Here is a 19640-nt window from a genome sequence, read left to right as displayed (position 1 = left end):
GAATTTAAAATCAAGGGAAGTAATGTTAAAACTGTACAATGCATTAGTAAGACCTCATCTTGAATATTGTGTTCAGTTCTGGTCACCTCGCTACGAAAAGGATAGTGCTGCTCTAGAAAGAGTGTAAAGAAGAGCGATCAGGATATTAAATGATTACTTTTCACATGTTTCTGCAAAGGAAGATACGGAAAACATGCCCCACATGTCAACCTGTTCCTATCCTGTTTTAAATAACTTTAACATAACTGAGGCAGAAGTGTTAAAGGGACTAGGAGCTCTTAAAATGAACAAATACCCTGGCCTGGATGAGATCCTCCCAATAGTACTCAAAGAAATGAAAGAAGTTATTTACAAACCGCTAACCAAGATCATGCAACAGTCACTTGACACAGGGGTGGTACCAACAAGACTGGAGAATTGCAAACGTAATACCCATCCACAAAAAGGGAAACAAAACTGAACCAGATAACTACAGACCAATAAATCTGACTTCTATTGTATGTAAACTTATGGAAACTATAATAAGATCAAAAATGGAAAATTACCTATATGGTAACAGTATCCTAGGAGACAGTCAGCATGGTTTTAGGAGAGGGAGATCGTGTCTAACTAACCTGCTTGATTTTTTTGAGGATGCAACATCGACAATGGATAATTGCAAAACATATGACATTGACAAAGCTTTTGACAAAGTCCTGCATAAAAGATTAATTCTCAAACTAAACACAGTAGGGATTCAAGGAAATGCATGCTCATGGATTAGGGAGTGGACAACATGTAGGAAACAGACAGTACTGATTAGAGGAGAAACCTCAGAATGGAGTGAGGTAATCACTGGATTATCACAGGGATCAGTATTATGTCCTCTGCTAGTCCTAATCTACATTAATAACTTAGATTGTGGTATAGTAAGCAAACTTGTTAAATTTACATACAAAACAAAAATAGGAGTGGCAAACACCGTTGCAGCAGCAAAGGTCATTCAAAATGATCTAGACAAGATTCAGAACTGAGCAGACACGTGGCAAATGACATTTAATAGAGAAAAGTGTAAGGTACTGCACAAAAATGTGCATTATAAATAAAAATACATTATACATTATAAATATCATATGGGAGATACTGAAATTGGAGAAGGAATCTATGAAAAAGACCTAGGAGTTTATGTTGACTCAGAAATGTCTTCATCTAGACAGTGTGGGGGAGCTATAAAAAAGGCCAATGATGCTTGGATATATTGTGAAAAGTGTTGAATTTAAATCAAGGGAAGTAATGTTAAAACTTTACAATGCATTAGTAAGACCTCATCTAGAATATTGTGTTCAGTTCTGGTCACCTCGCTACGAAAAGGATATTGCTGCTCTATAAAGAGTGCAAAGAAGATTGACCAGAATTATTCCGGATTTAAAAGGCATGTCATATGTAGACAGGCTAAAAGAATTGAATCTACTCAGTCTTGAACAAAGAAGACCTTGCTGTGATCTGATTCAAGCATTCAAAATCCTTTTTTGACCTGAAAAAAGAAACAACAAGGCACTTGTTTTACATAGAGAATTGTGGGAGTCTGAAACCAACTCCCCAGTAATGTTGTTGAAGCTGACACCCTGGGATCCTTCAAGAAGCTGCTTGATGAGATTTTGGGATCAATAAGGTACTAACAACCAAACGAGCAAGATGGGCCAAATGGCCTCCTTTCATTTGTAAACTTTCTTTGTTCTTATGTTCTAACATTGTGATCTGACTCCAGAATTGCGTGTAGTTTGATTTTGCTGGTGCAGTTTGAGTTGTGTCTCCGTTTGCCAGTACCCTCTGTGTCTGTTCTAGTGTGGATCGTTCTGACACTGAATCTCACCCACAGTAGCTAGACTTCCACGTCACTGTACCAGGGCTGTTCTTTCAAAGTTGCCTTGTCAGACAACAATTAATGTGTTCCTTCCTGTTGTGTCAGCTTCCAGCAGACAGGATGTTGTTTGTGGTAATGGTGAGTAATTAGAGAGCTGGCCGGTTATGTATTTACACGTAGGACAGTGGTGAGCTGTGGAATGTTCCCGGCACGGTGAGTGGCAGGGCGCTTCTCCCGATGTGCTATTTAAAGGTTTTATCTGTAATAACCTGTGTGGCTGAGCGTCCCCAGGACAGGTTAGTGTTCCTGGAGTTACTGATTACTGGCTGCGATTCTGACTGGGTATAAAGGCAGTTGTGCTGCTCCCCTGCCCACACTGGCACTCAACTTCAGAGACCCAGCTAGTCTGCTGGACCACTCTGAGGATCAGGAGACACGGCTGAGCTGCTCCCTTGCCCACACTGGCATTCAGCTTCATAGACCCAGCTAGACTGCTGGACCGCCCTGAGGATCAGGAGACTGTGTTGCTCCTCTGCTTTCACACAGATCTTCAAATCACAGTTACTGCTGCTGCAGCACAGGCAGGGGGCTGAGACAGACAGACAGACAGACAGACACACAGATAAAAAAACAGGCAGACAGACAGACAGACAGAAAAGTAGACAAGCAGGCAGGCAGTCTGACAGAGGGCTGGTTGCGGTGAGAACGAGGGAGTGCAGCAGCGATGGTGATGAAGGAGAGAGCACCGGCCCGGCAGAGAGGCCTGGGCTACAGTGTGGAGAGGGCAGTGCTGGACGAGGAGAGCCTGGAGGAGGTGGCACAGAGACGGACTCGCAAGGACAAGCCTGCTCTGGAACAGCGGCTCAGGGGCAAACTCAGGTGAGGAGAGGAGAGGAGAAGATAGGAGAGGAGAGGGGAGTAGATGTAGGAGGAGGGAAGAAGGGAGCGGTGCCATGTGTCTCGTTGTGTTTGTGTGTGGGCTCTGTCTCAACGTGTCTCAGTGCCTCAGTGTGTCTCCGTGTATCTCAGTGTATCTCAGTGTGTATCTCAGTGTGTATTTCAGTGTGTATCTCAGCTGGTTGCTCTTCATGTTTCTCCACAGTTGCTCTGCAGTCAAGTTGAGGCATTGTCTCTTTAGCTGTATCCCAGTCCTGTCTTGGCTCCCGCGTTACTCCTTCAGGGAGTGTGCTCTGGGAGACCTCTTCTCTGGGATCAGCGTCGGAATCATGCACCTACCGCAGAGTAAGAGAGAGAGTTATAGACAACACACGTGCCTTTCTCCCCCTCTCTACTCTTCCTCGCCCCAAATCCCCTTCTCTTATTCCCTCTCTCCCCCTCTCTACTCCTGCTCTCTCGTATTCCCTCTCTCCCCCCTCTCTACTCTCCCTCCCTCTCTCTTATTCCCTCTCCACCCTCTCTACTCCCCCTCCCTCTCTCTTATTCCCTCTCTCCTACCTCTTCTTCCCTTGATCTCTCTCTCTCTCTCCCTCTCTCTCCTTAGGCATGGCGTACGCCCTCCTGGCCTCCCTGCCCCCTGTGTTTGGGCTCTACTCCTCCTTCTACCCAGTCCTGGTGTACTTCATCTTTGGGACATCCCGACACATCTCAGTTGGTGAGCACAAATTAACATGTCAGTCCTGGGGCTGGGCTGAGTGTATTCTCATAGGGAGTATATTGGGGTGTTTCTATGCAGTGGTGTCTATGCAGTCTATTGCTGTGGTGTCTCTGTGTGGTCACTGTAATGGCTGTGTGTCTCTGTTTAGTCAGTTTAATGGCTATGTGTCTCTATGTAGTGGTCAGTTTAATGGCTGTGTGTTTCTGTGTGTCTCTATGCAGAAGTCAGTCTAATTGTTGTGTGTCTCTGTGTGGTCAGTCTAATTGCTGTGTGTCTGTGTGTCTCTGTGTGGTCAGTCTAATGGATATGTCTCTCTATGTAGCGGTCAGTCTAATGGCTGTGTGTCTCTGTGTGGTCAGTCTAATTGCTGTGTGTCTCTGTGTGGTCAGTCTTATGGCTGTGTGGTCAGTCTAATGTCTGTGTGTCTCTGTGTGGTCAGTCTAATGGCTGCGTGTCTCTGTGTGGTCAGTCTAATGTCTGTGTGTCTCTGTGTGCCTCTGTGTGGTCAGTCTAATGGCTGTGTGTCTGTGTGGTCAGTCTAATGTCTGTGTGTCTCTGTGTGTCTCTGTGTGGTCAGTCTAATGGCTGTGTGTCTCTGTGTGGTCAGTCTAATGTCTTTGTGTCTCTGTGTGCCTCTGCATGGTCAGTCTAATGGCTGTGTGTCTCTGTGTGCCTCTGTGTGGTCAGTCTAATGTCTGTGTGTCTCTGTGTGGTCAGTCTAATGTCTGTGTGTCTCTATGTGGTCAGTCTAATGGCTGTGTGTCTCTGTGTGGTCAGTCTAATGGCTGTGTGTCTCTGTATCTCTGTGACTCTGTGTCAGGCACGTTTGCAGTGATCAGCATGATGGTTAGTAGTGTGACAGAGAGGCTGGCTCCAGACAACATGTTCCTCCTTAGCCCGGGGAACCTGACCAACGTGACTGGTATCGACACCGAGGCGCGGGACGTCATGAGGGTGCAGGTTGCCGCAGCAACCACCATTCTGGCCGGACTCTTTCAGGTAAACTGACCTGTTAGTGAAATATCTTTAGTATCATAAATAAAGGCAGGATTCCCATTGTCTGTGTGAATACCCGGGCCTGCCTTCCTTGCAACGGAGAGAAAGAGACTAACCCTAACCCAACCCCTAACCCTAACCCAAACCCTAACCCTGGCTAACCCCTAACCCAACCCCTAACTCCCTGTGTCACTGTGCCCTGGTTGTATAGCGTGACTCCCTGCGTCACTGTGCCCTGGCTGTATAGCGTGACTCCGTGCGTCACTGTGCCCTGGCTGTATAGAGTGACTGCCTGCGTCACTGTGCCCTGGCTGTATAGATTGACTCCCTGCGTCACTGTGCCCTGGCTGTATAGAGTGACTCCCTGTGTTGTGTAGATACCCCTCTTGTGTAACGCCCCCCTCTCTGCAGGTGGCTCTGGGTCTGGTCCAGTTTGGCTTTGTGGTGACCTACCTGTCTGACCCGCTTGTGCGCGGCTACACCACTGCCGCCGCCACCATGGTGGTGGTGTCACAGCTCAAATACATGTTGGGAGTCCACAGTGACCAGTTCAGTGGACCCCTCTCCTTCATCTACGTGAGTCTCCCTCACTGCTTATTGGAATACAATGCATGGATAATTACATGAAGAATAATAATTTCTCTCTCCACTCTCAACACCTTTCCTCCCTCCCTCTCCCTCTGTCTGTCTCTCTCCCTCTCTCTCTCCTCAGACGCTGATAGATGTGTGTTTCCTGCTGCCCGAGACTAACCTGGGCACTCTGGTGGTCAGCATTATCGCCCTGTTGGTTCTAGCGGCAGGGAAGGAGCTCAACACAGCATGGAACCACAAGCTACCCCTGTGCATTCCCATCGAGCTCATCACAGTGAGGACTGCTCTTTCTCTCTCCTCCTCTCCCATCCCCACCAAGCTCGTCACAGTGAGGACTGCTCTCTCTCCTCTTCTCCCATCCTCATCAAGCTCATCACAGTGAGGACTGCTCTCTCTCCTCCTCTCCCATCCCCACCAAGCTCATCACAGTGAGGACTGCTCTCTCTCCTCTCCCATTCCCATCAATCTCATCACAGTGGGGACTGCTCTCTCTCCTCCTCTCCCATCCCCATAGAGCTCATCACAGTGAGGACTGCTCTCTCTCCTCCTCTCCCATCCCCACCAAGCTCATCACAGTGAGGACTGCTCTCTCTCCTCTCCCATTCCCATCAAGCTCATCACAGTGAGGACTGCTCTCTCTCCTCCTCTCCCATCCCCATCAAGCTCATCACAGTGAGGACTGCTCTCTCTCCTCTTCTCCCATCCCCATCAAGCTCATCACAGTGAGGACTGCTCTCTCTCCTATTCTCCCATCCCCATCAAGCTCATCACAGTGAGGACTGCTCTCTCTCCTCCTCTCCCATCCCCACCAAGCTCATCACAGTGAGGACTGCTCTCTCTCCTATTCTCCCATCCCCATCAAGCTCATCACAGTGAGGACTGCTCTCTCTCCTCCTCTCCCATCCCCATCAAGCTCATCACAGTGAGGACTGCTCTCTCTCCTCCTCTCCCATCCCCATCAAGCTCATCACAGTGAGGACTGCTCTCTCTCCTCCTCTCCCATCCCCATCAAGCTCATCACAGTGAGGACTGCTCTCTCTCCTCCTCTCCCATCCCCATCAAGCTCATCACAGTGAGGACTGCTCTCTCTCCTATTCTCCCATCCCCATCAAGCTCATCACAGTGAGGACTGCTCTCTCTCCTCTCCCATTCCCATCAATCTCATCACAGTGAGGACTGCTCTCTCTCCTCCTCTCCCATCCCCATCGAGCTCATCACAGTGAGGACTGCTCTCTCTCCTCCTCTCCCATCCCCACCAAGCTCATCACAGTGAGGACTGCTCTCTCTCCTCTCCCATTCCCATCAAGCTCATCACAGTGAGGACTGCTCTCTCTCCTCCTCTCCCATCCCCATCGAGCTCATCAGAGTGAGGACTGCTCTCTCTCCTCCTCTCCCATTCCCATCAAGCTCATCACAGTGAGGACTGCTCTCTCTCCTCCTCTCCCATCCCCATCAAGCTCATCAAAGTGAGGGCTGCTCTCACTCTCTCTCCTCCTCCTCTCACATCCTCATCGAGCTCATCACAGTGATGACTACTCTCTCTCCTCCTCTCCCATTCCTATTGAGCTCATCACAGTGAGGACTGATCTCTCTCCTCCTCTCCCGTCCCCATCTCCTGGACATCTTGCTTGGCAGATCACTATGGCTCTCTTGTAGTCCTGCAGCACTCTGTTAATGTTTGAAATTAAGGTTAATTTCCATAGCGCTGTGCGCAGCTTGTCCAGCAGACTGTGACCCCAGGTCTCTCTCCTCCTCTCTCAGATCGTCTTGGCGACGGTGATCTCAGGCCAGGCCACCTTGAGTCTGAGCTACGGTGTGGACGTGGTGGGGGAGATACCCAGCGGGTTAGTGTGCAGGAGGGCAATGAGAGATACCCAGTGGGGGAGTGTGCAGGAGGCAGCGAGAGATACCCAGCAGGGGAGTGTGCAGGAGGGCAGCGAGAGATACCCAGCAGGGGAGTGTGCAGGAGGCAGTGAGAGATACCCAGCGGGGGAGTGTGCAGGAGGGCAGCGAGAGATACCCAGCAGTGGAATGTGCAGGAGGCAACAAGAGATACCCAGCAGGGGAGTGTGCAGGAGGGCAGCAAGAGATATCCAGCGGGGGAGTGTGCAGGAGGGCAGCGAGAGATACCCAGCGGATTAGAGTGCAGGAAGCAGCAAGAGATACCCAGTGGGGGAGTCTGCAGGAGGGCAGTGAGAGATACTCAGCGGGGGAGTCTGCAGGAGGCAGCGAGAGATACCCAGCAGGGGAGTGTGCAGGAGACAGTGAGAGATACCCAGCGGGGGAGTGTGCAGGAGGGCAGCGAGAGATACCCAGCTAGTGAGTGTGGAGGAAGCAACGAGAGATACCCAGCAGGGGAGTCTGCAGGAGGCAGCGAGAGAGATACCCAGCGGGGGAGTGTGCAGGAGGGCAGCGAGAGATACCCAGCAGTGGAATGTGCAGGAGGCAACAAGAGATACCCAGCAGGGGAGTGTGCAGGAGGGCAGCGAGAGATACCCAGTGGGGGAGACTGCAGGAGGGCAGTGAGAGATACTCAGCAAGGGAGTCTGCAGGAGGCAGCGAGAGATACCCAATGGGGGAGTGTGCAGGAGGCAGCAAGAGATACCCAGCGGGGGAGTCTGCAGGAGGCAGCGAGAGATACCCAGCGGGGGAGTCTGCAGGAGGCAGTGAAAGATCCCAGCAGGGGAGTGTGCAGGAGGCAGCGAGAGATACCCAGCAGGGGAGTGTGCAGGAGGCAGTGAGAGATACTCAGTGGGGGAGTGTGCAGGAGGGCAGCGAGAGATACTCAGTGGGGGAGTGTACAGGAGGCAACGAGAGATACCCAGCGGGGGAGTGTGTAGGAGGCAGTGAGAGATACCCAGCTAGTTGGTGTGCAGGAGGTAGCGAGAGAGTGAGAGGAGGCTAAAGATGTGATTAATATGCATGCTTGCTATTGACTGTGTCCTGGGCTCTCCTCTCCACTCTGTGTTAGACTGAAGCCCCCCAGTCTCCCGGACTGCAGCCTGTTTGGTCAGGTGATCGGAGATGCCTTCGCTCAGGCCATTGTTGGGTATGCCATCTGCATCTCTCTGGGTAAAACATTTGCAATGAAACACGGCTATAAAGTGGACAACAACCAGGTAAGGACAACTCACACAATACACTCAATACACACTCAACATACAGTCACTCACACTCAACACATTCATTCACACTCAACTCACAATCAACACACAGTCACTCATACACAACACACTCAACTCACACTCAACACACATTCACTCACACTCAACTCACACTTGACACACATACAACACAGTCACTCACACTCGTCACAGTCACTCACACTCAACACACAGTCACTCACACTCAACACACAGTCACTCATACTCAACATACACACACAGTCAATCGACCTCGACACACACAGTCAGCATGCAGTCAATTACACTCAAATCACACTCGACTCACACTCAACATAGAGTTACTCACACTCAACACACATGAAACACAGTCACTAACACTCAGCACACTCAACACATTCACTCACACTCATCACAGTCACTCGCATTCAACGCACAGTCACTCACACTCAACACACACTCAATACAGTCACTCACACTCGACTCACAATCACTCAAACTCAACTCACACTCAACACAGTTAATCTCACTCAGCTCACACTCATTACAGTCAATCACAATCAATACAGTAACACAAACTAAACACAGTCACTCATGCTCACTCACAACGGTTTCTCCTCACCAATCTAGGAGCTGGTGGCACTGGGTCTCAGCAATGCGTGTGGAGGTTTGTTCCAGTGTTTCACTGTCAGCTGCTCCATGTCTCGCAGTCTGATCCAGGAGAGCACAGGAGGCAAGACCCAGGTAACGATCTTTATACAGCACTGCTCTGTTTCTGTACTCTCAGTCATAAAGCACTGCTCTGTTTCTGTACTCTCAGTGTTTATAAGGCACTGCTTTGTTTCTGCACTGTCAGTGTTTATAAAGCACTGCTCTGTTTCTGTACTCTCAGTGTTTATAAATCACTGCTCCCTTTATGTACTCTCAGTGTTTATAAGGCGCTGATCTGTTTCTGTACTCAGTGTTTATAAGGCACTGCTCTGTTTCTGTACTCTCAGTGTTTATAAAGCACTTCTCTCTTTCTGCACTCTCAGTGTTTATAAAGCACTGCTATGTTTCTGTACTCAGTGTTTATAAGGCACTGCTCTGTTTCTGCACTCTCAGTGTTTATAAAGCACTGCTCTCTTTCTGCACTCTCAGTGTTTATAAAGCACTGCTATGTTTCTGTACTCTCAGTGTTTATAAGGCACTGCTCTGTTTATGTACTCTCAGTGTTTATAAAGCACTGCTCTCTTTCTGTACTCTCAGTGTTTATAAAGCACTGCTCTGTTTCTTTACTCTCAGTGTTTATAAAGCACTGCTCTGTTTCTATACTCAGTGTTTATAAAGCACTGCTTTGTTTCTGTACTCAGTGTTTATAAGGCACTGCTCTGTTTTTGCACTCTCAGTGTTTATAAAGCACTGCTCTCTTTCTGTACTCTCAGTGTTTATAAAGCACTGCTCTGTTTCTGTACTCTCAGTGTTTATAAAGCACTGCTCTGTTTCTGCACTCTCAGTGTTTATAAAGCACTGCTCTGTTTCTGTACTCTCAGTGTTTATAAAGCACTGCTTTGTTTCTGTACTCTCAGTGTTTATAAGGCACTGCTCTGTTTCTGCACTCTCAGTGTTTATAAAGCACTGCTCTCTTTCTGTACTCTCAGTGTTTATAAAACACTGCTCTGTTTCTGCACTCTCAGTGTTTATAAAGCACTGCTCTGTTTCTGTACTCTCAGTGTTTATAAAGCACTGCTCTGTTTCTGTACTCTCAGTGTTTATAAAGCACTGCTTTGTTTCTGTACTCTCAGTGTTTATAAGGCACTGCTCTGTTTCTGTACTCTCAGTGTTTATAAAGCACTGCTCTGTTTCTGTACTCTCAGTGTTTATAAAGCACTGCTCTGTTTCTATACTCAGTGTTTATAAAGCACTGCTCTGTTTACTCTCAGTGTTTATAAAGCACTGCTCTGTTTCTGCACTCTCAGTGTTTATAAAGCACTGCTCTCTTTCTGTACTCTCAGTGTTTATAAAGCACTGCTCTGTTTCTTTACTCTCAGTGTTTATAAAGCACTGCTCTGTTTCTGCACTCTCAATGTTTATAAAGCACTGCTTTGTTTCTGTACTCAGTGTTTATAAAGCACTGCTCTCTTTCTGTACTCTCAGTGTTTATAAAACACTGCTCTGTTTCTGCACTCTCAGTGTTTATAAAGCACTGCTCTGTTTCTGTACTCTCAGTGTTTATAAGGCACTGCTCTGTTTCTGCACTCTCAGTGTTTATAAAGCACTGCTCTGTTTCTGTACTCTCAGTGTTTATAAAGCACTGCTCTGTTTCTGTACTCTCAGTGTTTATAAAGCACTGCTCTCTTTCTGTACTCTCAGTGTTTATAAAACACTGCTCTGTTTCTGCACTCTCAGTGTTTATAAAGCACTGCTCCCTTTATGTACTCTCAGTGTTTATAGGGCCTGATCTGTTTTTGTACTCTCAGTGTTTATATGGCGCTGATCTGTTTCTGCACTCTCAGTGTTTATAAAGCACTGCTTTGTTTCTGTACTCTCAGTGTTTATAAAGCACTGCTCTGTTTCTATACTCAGTGTTTATAAAGCACTGCTCTCTTTCTGTACTCTCAGTGTTTATAAAGCACTGCTCTGTTTCTGTACTCTCAGTGTTTATAAAGCACTGCTCTGTTTCTATACTCAGTGTTTATAAAGCACTGCTCTCTTTATGTACCCTCAGTCTTTATAAAGCACTGCTCTGTTTCTGTACTCTCAGTGTTTATAAAGCACTGCTCTGTTTCTATACTCAGTGTTTATAAAGCACTGCTCTCTTTATGTACTCTCAGTCTTTATAAAGCACTGCTCTGTTTCTGTACTCTCAGTGTTTATAAAGCACTGCTCTGTTTCTGTACTCAGTGTTTATAAAGCACTGCTCTCTTTATGTACTCTCAGTCTTTATAAAGCACTGCTCTGTTTCTGCACTCTCAGTGTTTATAAAGCACTGCTCTCTTTATGTACTCTCAGTGTTTATAAAGCACTGCTCTGTTTCTGTACTCTCAGTCTTTATAAAGCACTGCTCTGTTTCTGTACTCTCAGTGTTTATAAAGCACTGCTCTGTTTCTGTCACAGTTCTGGCTGAGCTGTATTTATGGCTTTACTGCAGTGTTACTCTATGTAAATGCTGCTGCCTCTGCTGGTTCAGATGTGATTCCTGCTTTGTGTTTCCAGGTTGCTGGGTTGATTTCCTCGATCATCGTCTTGGTAACGATGCTCAAGCTAGGGGTTCTGTTTCAGGAGCTGCCCAAGGTATGGATAGAGATGTGGTAATAAAGCATTATGTGCAGAGTATTGTAATCGGGCAGTTGTGAGCCCTGATCTTGTGCTTTGTGTTCCAGACCGTGCTTTCTGCCATCATGTTGATCAATCTGAAGGGAATGTTTAAACAGTACAGTGACATAGTGACCCTCTGGAGAACCAGCAAGATAGACCTGGTGAGAAACTGAGAGACACAGAGACACACACACACACAGGCACACAGACTCAGATACACTCACAGTCCCACTAGAACACATGCAGCTGCATTAACCCTGTTTGATAGCATATTGTTTTATAGTTCCACCTCTCTGTTAGCTCTATCTAGTCACATTTTATATTATCCAGACATGAATGATTAATGGATGGGCTACTTGCCTGTAATACTCTCTGCTCCCCTGCAATAACTGCTATTAGAGGGTAGCATTGAGGTCAAGGGTAATATCCTATAACAAAGCTGTCTGGTTCATTTAAAGTTTTTGTTTACTTGGTCACATTCTGTGCCCCCTGACCACTGCCCTCTGCCCCCAGTTGGTTTGGGTCGTGACCCTGGTCTCCACACTGCTCCTAAACCTAGATCTGGGACTTGCTACGTCCATCGCCTTCGCAATGCTGACTGTCATCTTCAGAACACAACTGTGAGTGACCCCTCCTCTCCCTCTCCTCCCCCTCTCTCCTCCATGACCCCACCTCTCCCTATCCTCCTTCCTTCCTCTCCCTCTCCTCTCCCCACTCCCTCCCCCCTCATCTCCCTCTCCTCCCCCTCTCTCTTTCCTCCCTCTCTGGTTCTCATTAGTATATGAAATGCTTCTTGTTTTCAGGCCACAGTATTCCGTTCTTGGACAGATTCCTGGAACTGAACTTTACCTGGATGTGGAAACTTTCAAACAGGTGAATGCTCTGTGTGTGTGTGTGTGTGGGGAGGGGTGGTGTGGGGGTGTGGTGTGCCCATGGGTATGTGGGGGAGAGGGGGGGCGTTGTGTGTACGGAGTGCACTCAGCAGTGTCTCTCTACGATTCCCCGTTTCTATTTTTTATTTTCCAGGCGAGAGAAATTCCGGGAATCACAATCTTCCGCTCCTCTGCAACCCTGTACTTCGCCAACGCGGATCTGTTCTTGGAGGCGCTGAAGAAGAAGGTAAGCTCCAGCACCTCACCTTCAGAGCATGAGCCCTGCAGTGCTGCTTTATCATGCACTCCAAGCCCTCTGACACCATCTCTGTAGATCCCCTCTCTTTATTTTACGATTCTTACTGCAGTGATTGTGTTGCTCTTGTGTCAGGTTGGGATCGATATCGCTCAGCTGCTGACCTACAAAAAGAAGCTGGCAGCGAAAGTGAAGCGCAGAGAGCAGCGAGAGGAGAGGAGAGCCAAGAAGGATGCCAAAAAAATGGTACGAGCCTTGACAGAACTGAGACAGAGGGACAGGCAGAGAGACAGAGAGACAGGGGACAGAGAGACAGATGGATAAAGAGACAGGTAGGCAAAGAGATAGAGAGACAAAGGCAGAGTGACAGAGGGACAGGCAGACAGGCAGAGAGACAGAGGGACAAAGAGGCAGGTAGTCAGAGAGACATAGAGACAGGCAGAAAAAGAGACAGGCAGGGCTTCATCTTCTAACAGACAATCTATTAATTGTACTAAAGCAGGGTGGTGATTGTAAATGGAAGGAGGTTGTATCCAGTGCAGTGCTGCAGACTCTCGACTCTGGACTTTATCGTTAGGAGTTCTAGGACAGTAAGCGCTCTATTCAGCCACTGATAGAGAGCCAGTATTCTGGTACTGATCGTTCTGAAGGTGTGTCTTACATCAATGTGTTTATTTGTGTGGTAGGGCGCCCTCTTCTGGCTCAGGATCCTGACAAGAATATTGTAATAGGGGAAGCCTTGTTACCTGAGCTATAAACACGCAGTAGAAAGATTTCATGTCTCCAGTGTGACCCCCCCCGCTCTCCTTGCAGGAAGCCGACTGGTGTGAGCAGGGTGAGGGGGCTGTGTTCTCAGTGGAGCTGGAGGCTCAGTGCCGGGGGTACAGTGATGAGGGTACAGCAACGGGGGCACAGCGGCAGGGGCACAGCAACGGAGGCACAGCGCTAGGGGCACAGCAACGAGGGCACAGCGATGAGGGCACAGCGATGAGGGCACAGCAACGAGGGCACAGCGACGAGGGCACAGCGATGAGGGCACAGCAACGGGGGCACAGTGATGAGGGCAGAATGCACAGCTACAGCAGGACAGTGTTTGTGATCCCTGAATCGGCCGCTCTTATGAACAGGCCCTTGAGCTGGGAGTATCTGAAGACAGGGGACCCCGAGACAGGAACACTGGACTCGGTCTTCGGGCTAGACCCCGAGACAGGGACGCTGGGCTCGGTCTCCGGGCTGGACCCCGAGACAGGAACACTGGGCTTGGTCTTCGGGCTGGACCCCGAGACAGGGACGCTGGGCTCGGTCTCCGGGCTGGACCCCGAGACAGGGACGCTGGGCTCGGTCTCCGAGCTGGACCCCGAGACAGGGACGCTGGACTCCACTCTCGATGGAGACGACACTCTGAGCAGAGACCTGGAGCGTGTCTCCCTCGGCTCGCTGGGGAAGTGGAGCTGGGACATTCACTCCATCATCCTGGACCTCAGCACTGCCAACTTCACCGACACCATGTCCATCAAAACACTGAGAAATGTGAGAGCAAGAGGGAGGAGGGGAGGGGAGGGGAGGGGAGGGAGGGGGGTGAGAGGAGAGGCGTGGTAGAACATCTATAAAGCTGTTTACAGAGATACGAATTTGTCCACGCACTCAGTTTCTTGGCAACAATCATTTAGATGTTCCTAGACTTGTGGTGCAGTTTTAGATGTATATATAGTATATTTACCTTATTTATTTGGGATTTATTCCAGATATGCCATGATTTCAGAGAAATTGAAGTGGATGTATATTTGGCTGGCTGCCAGCGTGAGTATTCCTGAGACTGGGACTGAGGTTCTAGTGAGACATTCACACTGAAAAAGTACTGATGAGTAGTGAATGACGAGACAGGGTGAGAGGTGGGAGACTGGGACTGGGGTTTTAATGAGCACGCCCTTTAAGTGAGACAGTCACACTGAAAGAGTACTGATGAGTAGTGAATGACGGGACAGGGTGATAGCTGGGAGACTGGGACTGGGGTTCTAATGAGCATGCCCTTAAAGAGAGGCAGTCACACAGTAAGTGAATGAGCTGGCAGTTTTACTAACCTTGTGTTCCTCTTGTCTCAGCGTGTGTCGTGGAGGAGCTGGAGCGTGGCTTGTTTTTCTCGAAGATGATCACTAAAGCCCATCTCTTTGCCTCGGTTCACGATGCTGTGCTGCACTGCAGGGCTCACAGGGGCTCCCCCCGGCCCCCCCACCACTGTGATGGGGTGAGACTCTCCTGAGACACATGACACCTCATTCTGGCATGCTGGTCACATGACACCTCATTTTGGCATGCAGATCACATGACATCCGCGATGATGAAGCCAGGTTTAGCAAATCATTCTATGTCTTCAGCTGCACCAGTTTCACGTCATCCTTGTGTTAATACATTTCTGTACTGTTCATATTGGATGTGCTTTAAAGTGTGATTCAGTGCTTCAGTGATGATGTTCCAAGCTTCATGTTAAGAGAGGGAATTGATAAGAGGGTTAGTTAGTGCAGCAGCTTCAGAATCAGCCTGTATCATTGTAATAGACCCACGGCCAGAGCAGCTCCATTGTGTTCTAATAGCATCCTCTTCTAATTGCAGGACACTGGCCTCAGTACCAAGCTGTAGCCAGCAGAGGAAGGCTGCTCCAGTGAGCTCTGAGGGAGGCAGCCAACGTGCTGTACAATGAGACTACAATACCAGAGTGTTAATAGAGCTCACTGACACTGCAATACCAGTGTTAATAGAACTCATTGACACTGCAATACCAGAGTGTTAATAGAACTCACTGACACTGCAATACCAGAGTGTTAATAGAGCTCACTGACACTGCAATACCAGAGTGTTAATAGAACTCACTGACACTGCAATTCCAGTGTTAATGGAGCTCACTGACACTGCAATACCAGAGTGTTAATAGAGCTCACTGACACTGCAATACCAGAGTGTTAATAGAACTCACTGACACTGCAATTCCAGTGTTAATGGAGCTCACTGACACTGCAATACCAGAGTGTTAATAGAGCTCATTGGCACTGCAATACCAGAGTGTTAATAGAGCTCACTGACACTGCAATACCAGAGTGTTAATAGAGCTCATTGGCACTGCAATACCAGTGTTAATAGAACTCATTGACACTGCAATACCAGAGTGTTAATAGAGCTCACTGACACTGCAATACCAGAGTGTTAATAGAGCTCACTGACACTGCAATACCAGAGTGTTAATAGAGCTCATTGACACTGCAATACCAGAGTGTTAATAGAGCTCATTGGCACTGCAATACCAGTGTTAATAGAGCTCACTGACATTGCAATACCAGAGTGTTAATAGAGCTCATTGACACTGCAATACCAGAGTGTTAATAGAGCTCACTGACACCGCAATACCAGAGTGTTAATAGAGCTCACTGAGACTACAATACCAGAGTTAATAGAGCTCACTGACACTGCAATACCAGAGTGTTAATAGAGCTCACTGACACTGCAATACCAGAGTGTTAATAGAGCTCACTGACACTGCAATACCAGAGTGTTAATAGAGCTCACTGACACTACAATACCAGAGTGTTAATAGAGCTCACTGACACTGCAATACCAGAGTGTTAATAGAGCTCACTGACACTGCAATACCAGTGTTAATAGAGCTCACTGACACTGCAATACCAGAGTGTTAATAGAGCTCACTGACACTGCAATACCAGAGTGTTAATAGAGCTCACTGACACTGCAATACCAGTGTTAATAGAGCTCACTGACACTGCAATACCAGAGTGTTAATAGAGCTCACTGACACTGCAATACCAGAGTGTTAATAGAGCTCACTGACACTGCAATACCAGAGTGTTAATAGAGCTCACTGACACTGCAATACCAGAGTGTTAATAGAGCTCACTGACACTGCAATACCAGTGTTAATGGAGCTCACTGACACTGCAATACCAAAGTGTTAATAGAGCTCACTGAGACTACAATACCAGAGTGTTAATAGAGCTCACTGACACTGCAATATCAGTGTTAATAGAGCTCACTGACACTACAATACCAGAGTGTTAATAGAGCTCACTGACACTGCAATACCAGAGTGTTAATAGAGCTCACTGACACTGCAATACCAGAGTGTTAATAGAGCTCACTGACACTGCAATACCAGAGTGTTAATAGAGCTCACTGACACTGCAATACCAGTGTTAATGGAGCTCACTGACACTGCAATACCAGAGTGTTAATAGAGCTCACTGACACTGCAATACCAGAGTGTTAATAGAGCTCACTGACACTGCAATACCAGAGTGTTAATAGAGCTCACTGACACTGCAATACCAGAGTGTTAATAGAGCTCACTGACACTGCAATACCAGAGTGTTAATAGAGCTCACTGACACTGCAATACCAGAGTGTTAATAGAGCTCACTGACACTGCAATACCAGAGTGTTAATAGAGCTCACTGACACTGCAATACCAGTGTTAATAGAGCTCACTGACACTGCAATACCAGTGTTAATGGAGCTCACTGACACTGCAATACCAGAGTGTTAATAGAGCTCACTGACACTGCAATACCAGAGTGTTAATAGAGCTCATTGGCACTGCAATACCAGAGTGTTAATAGAGCTCACTGACACTGCAATACCAGTGTTAATAGAGCTCACTGACACTGCAATACCAGTGTTAATAGAGCTCACTGACACTGCAATACCAGAGTGTTAATAGAGCTCATTGGCACTGCAATACCAGAGTGTTAATAGAGCTCATTGCCACTGCAATACCAGAGTGTTAATAGAGCTCACTGACACTGCGGTACCAGTGTTAATAAAGCTCACTGACACTGCAATACCAGAGTGTTAATAGAGCTCATTGGCACTGCAATACCAGAGTTTTAATAGAGCTCACTGACACTGCGGTACCAGAGTGTTAATAGAGCTCACTGACACTGCGGTACCAGAGTGTTAATAGAGCTCACTGACACTGCAATACCAGAGTGTTAATAGAGCTCACTGACACTGCGGTACCAGTGTTCACAGAGCTCACTTCACTCCCACAAAGCCAAGACATCCAGGTTCTTGTCCTGCTTTGCTCCCTAGTGCCCGAGTGCTTGCTGGTAGTGCTGAGGCATGCTGAGCCCTGAACATTAGCTTTAGGGTGATGTTGTTTCATCATTAATAATGAATTAGTGGAGACAGCACAGTGCTAGGGGGTATGAAAGATTACATCATAATAGAAACTTTGCACAAAGTCAACCTGCTAGAAATTGAATCATTTCTGCTGCGCAGATTCAGATTCCACAGCTTGACGAGGGACACAGTATAAAAAACACAAGTTCCTATGGAAGCCACACAGCAATTATATATATATATGAGAAGTATTAACACTCCTAGCACTGATCCTGGTATCCCTGGTATTTACCTGAGGGCCCTGCTGTGTAATAAGTGTATGTTTCATACTCCCGCCTCTCTTCAGTCAACTGTACAACCAGCACCAGGATTCTCAACTCCAGCAGTGTGATCTCTGACAAGGGAAGCGAATCTCATATACAAGGTTGCTGCAAGGCTCTCACAAGGAGTCAGATGGTGCAGTGGGCTAGTTCACAAGCATGCTGTTCTCCTTGGGGGACGTGGTTCAAATCCAGGTGGTTCCTTCCTTTGTTTTCAAAGACTTAGTTAATTAAGGTAATGAAAAAGCAGGCTCTTCCATGGAAGTGAGATGGATTGAGTCCATTCTCATTTCCCTTCCCTGAATCTGGAGAGCCCATTCTCAATCCACTTTCATTTCCCTTCCCTGAATCTGGAGAGCCTCCTCTGTAAAATTATATATTTCTATGCCATAACTCTAATAAATCCATGATACAAGGACCCTGTGGTGACGTGCTTTCCCATCACTCTGAGTCATTCACACACACATATTCAGCAGCTTTAGGATAAAGAACCACAATATATGCCAGGTCTGCATTCCCATCTTTTATTGTTCTTGACACAAAACTGAAAAATAATCATTTTCAATGCTTCAAACTAACACTGACTTATAAACCCATTCAATACTGAGTTTAATAGATGGAACAGTCGCTGGTGCAGACACACAGAGCACAGGAGCAGATCTCACTGGCTGAGCCCTCTCGCCCAGATTCACTGTACTATCAGGGGCTCCAGACTCACTGCACAGCAAGCTCTATTATCAGGGGCTCCAGACTCACTGCACAGCAAGCTCTATTATCAGGGGCTCCAGACACACAGAGCACAGGAGCAGATCTCACTGGCTGAGCCCTCTCGCCCAGATTCACTGTACTATCAGGGGCTCCAGACTCACTGCACAGCAAGCTCTATTATCAGGGGCTCCAGACACACAGAGCACAGGAGCAGATCTCACTGGCTGAGCCCTCTCGCCCAGATTCACTGTACTATCAGGGGCTCCAGACTCACTGCACAGCAAGCTCTATTATCAGGGGCTCCAGACACACAGAGCACAGGAGCAGATCTCACTGGCTGAGCCCTCTCGCCCAGATTCACTGTACTATCAGGGGCTCCAGACTCACTGCACAGCAAGCTCTATTATCAGGGGCTCCAGACACACAGAGCACAGGAGCAGATCTCACTGGCTGAGCCCTCTCGCCCAGATTCACTGTACTATCAGGGGCTCCAGACTCACTGCACAGCAAGCTCTATTATCAGGGGCTCCAGACACACAGAGCACAGCAAGCTCTATTATCAGGGGCTCCAGACTCACTGCACAGCAAGCTCTATTATCAGGGGCTCCAGACTCACTGCACAGCAAGCTCTATTATCAGGGGCTCCAGACTCACTGCACAGCAAGCTCTATTATCAGGGGCTCCAGACTCACTGCACAGCAAGCTCTATTATCAGGGGCTCCAGACTCACTGCACAGTACGCTCTATTATCAGGGGCTCCAGACTCACTGCACAGCAAGCTCTATTATCAGGGGCTCCAGACTCACTGCACAGCAAGCTCTATTATCAGGGGCTCCAGACTCACTGCACAGCAAGCTCTATTATCAGGGGCTCCAGACTCACTGCACAGCAAGCTC

The 19640-nt window shown here is 47.8% G+C and overlaps 1 protein-coding gene across 1 annotated transcript; it reads left to right on the top strand.

Annotated features, from left to right (window-relative positions):
* The first annotated feature begins 2539 nt into the window (after positions 1-2539).
* slc26a6l (solute carrier family 26 member 6, like) lies at positions 2540-15229 on the top strand. The gene is made up of 20 exons (XM_041263634.1): positions 2540-2722; positions 2946-3085; positions 3345-3455; positions 4279-4457; positions 4866-5030; positions 5167-5319; positions 6807-6889; positions 8017-8164; positions 8798-8911; positions 11363-11440; positions 11530-11625; positions 11978-12084; positions 12268-12337; positions 12491-12583; positions 12728-12873; positions 13390-13744; positions 13901-14122; positions 14338-14392; positions 14695-14837; positions 15203-15229. The coding sequence occupies exons 1-20, from the start codon at positions 2568-2570 to the stop codon at positions 15227-15229; spliced, it is 2640 nt and encodes an 879-aa protein (XP_041119568.1). The 5' UTR covers positions 2540-2567.
* The last annotated feature ends 4411 nt before the right edge of the window (positions 15230-19640 follow it).

Source organism: Polyodon spathula, chromosome 11 (genome assembly GCF_017654505.1).
Source record: "Polyodon spathula isolate WHYD16114869_AA chromosome 11, ASM1765450v1, whole genome shotgun sequence".
Lineage (NCBI taxonomy): Eukaryota > Metazoa > Chordata > Actinopteri > Acipenseriformes > Polyodontidae > Polyodon > Polyodon spathula.
The sequence above is the reverse complement of the archived record's forward strand: the minus strand, read 5'-3'. Positions and strand labels throughout refer to the sequence as shown.

Bases quoted from the DNA above. Each gene is read 5' to 3' on its own strand.
- slc26a6l (XM_041263634.1), top strand. From the start codon at position 2,568: ATGGTGATGAAGGAGAGAGCACCGGCCCGGCAGAGAGGCCTGGGCTAC. The intron at 4,458-4,865 runs GTAAACTGACCT...CCCTCTCTGCAG, and splicing joins TTCTGGCCGGACTCTTTCAG to GTGGCTCTGGGTCTGGTCCA. The intron at 6,890-8,016 runs GTTAGTGTGCAG...ACTCTGTGTTAG, and splicing joins GTGGGGGAGATACCCAGCGG to ACTGAAGCCCCCCAGTCTCC.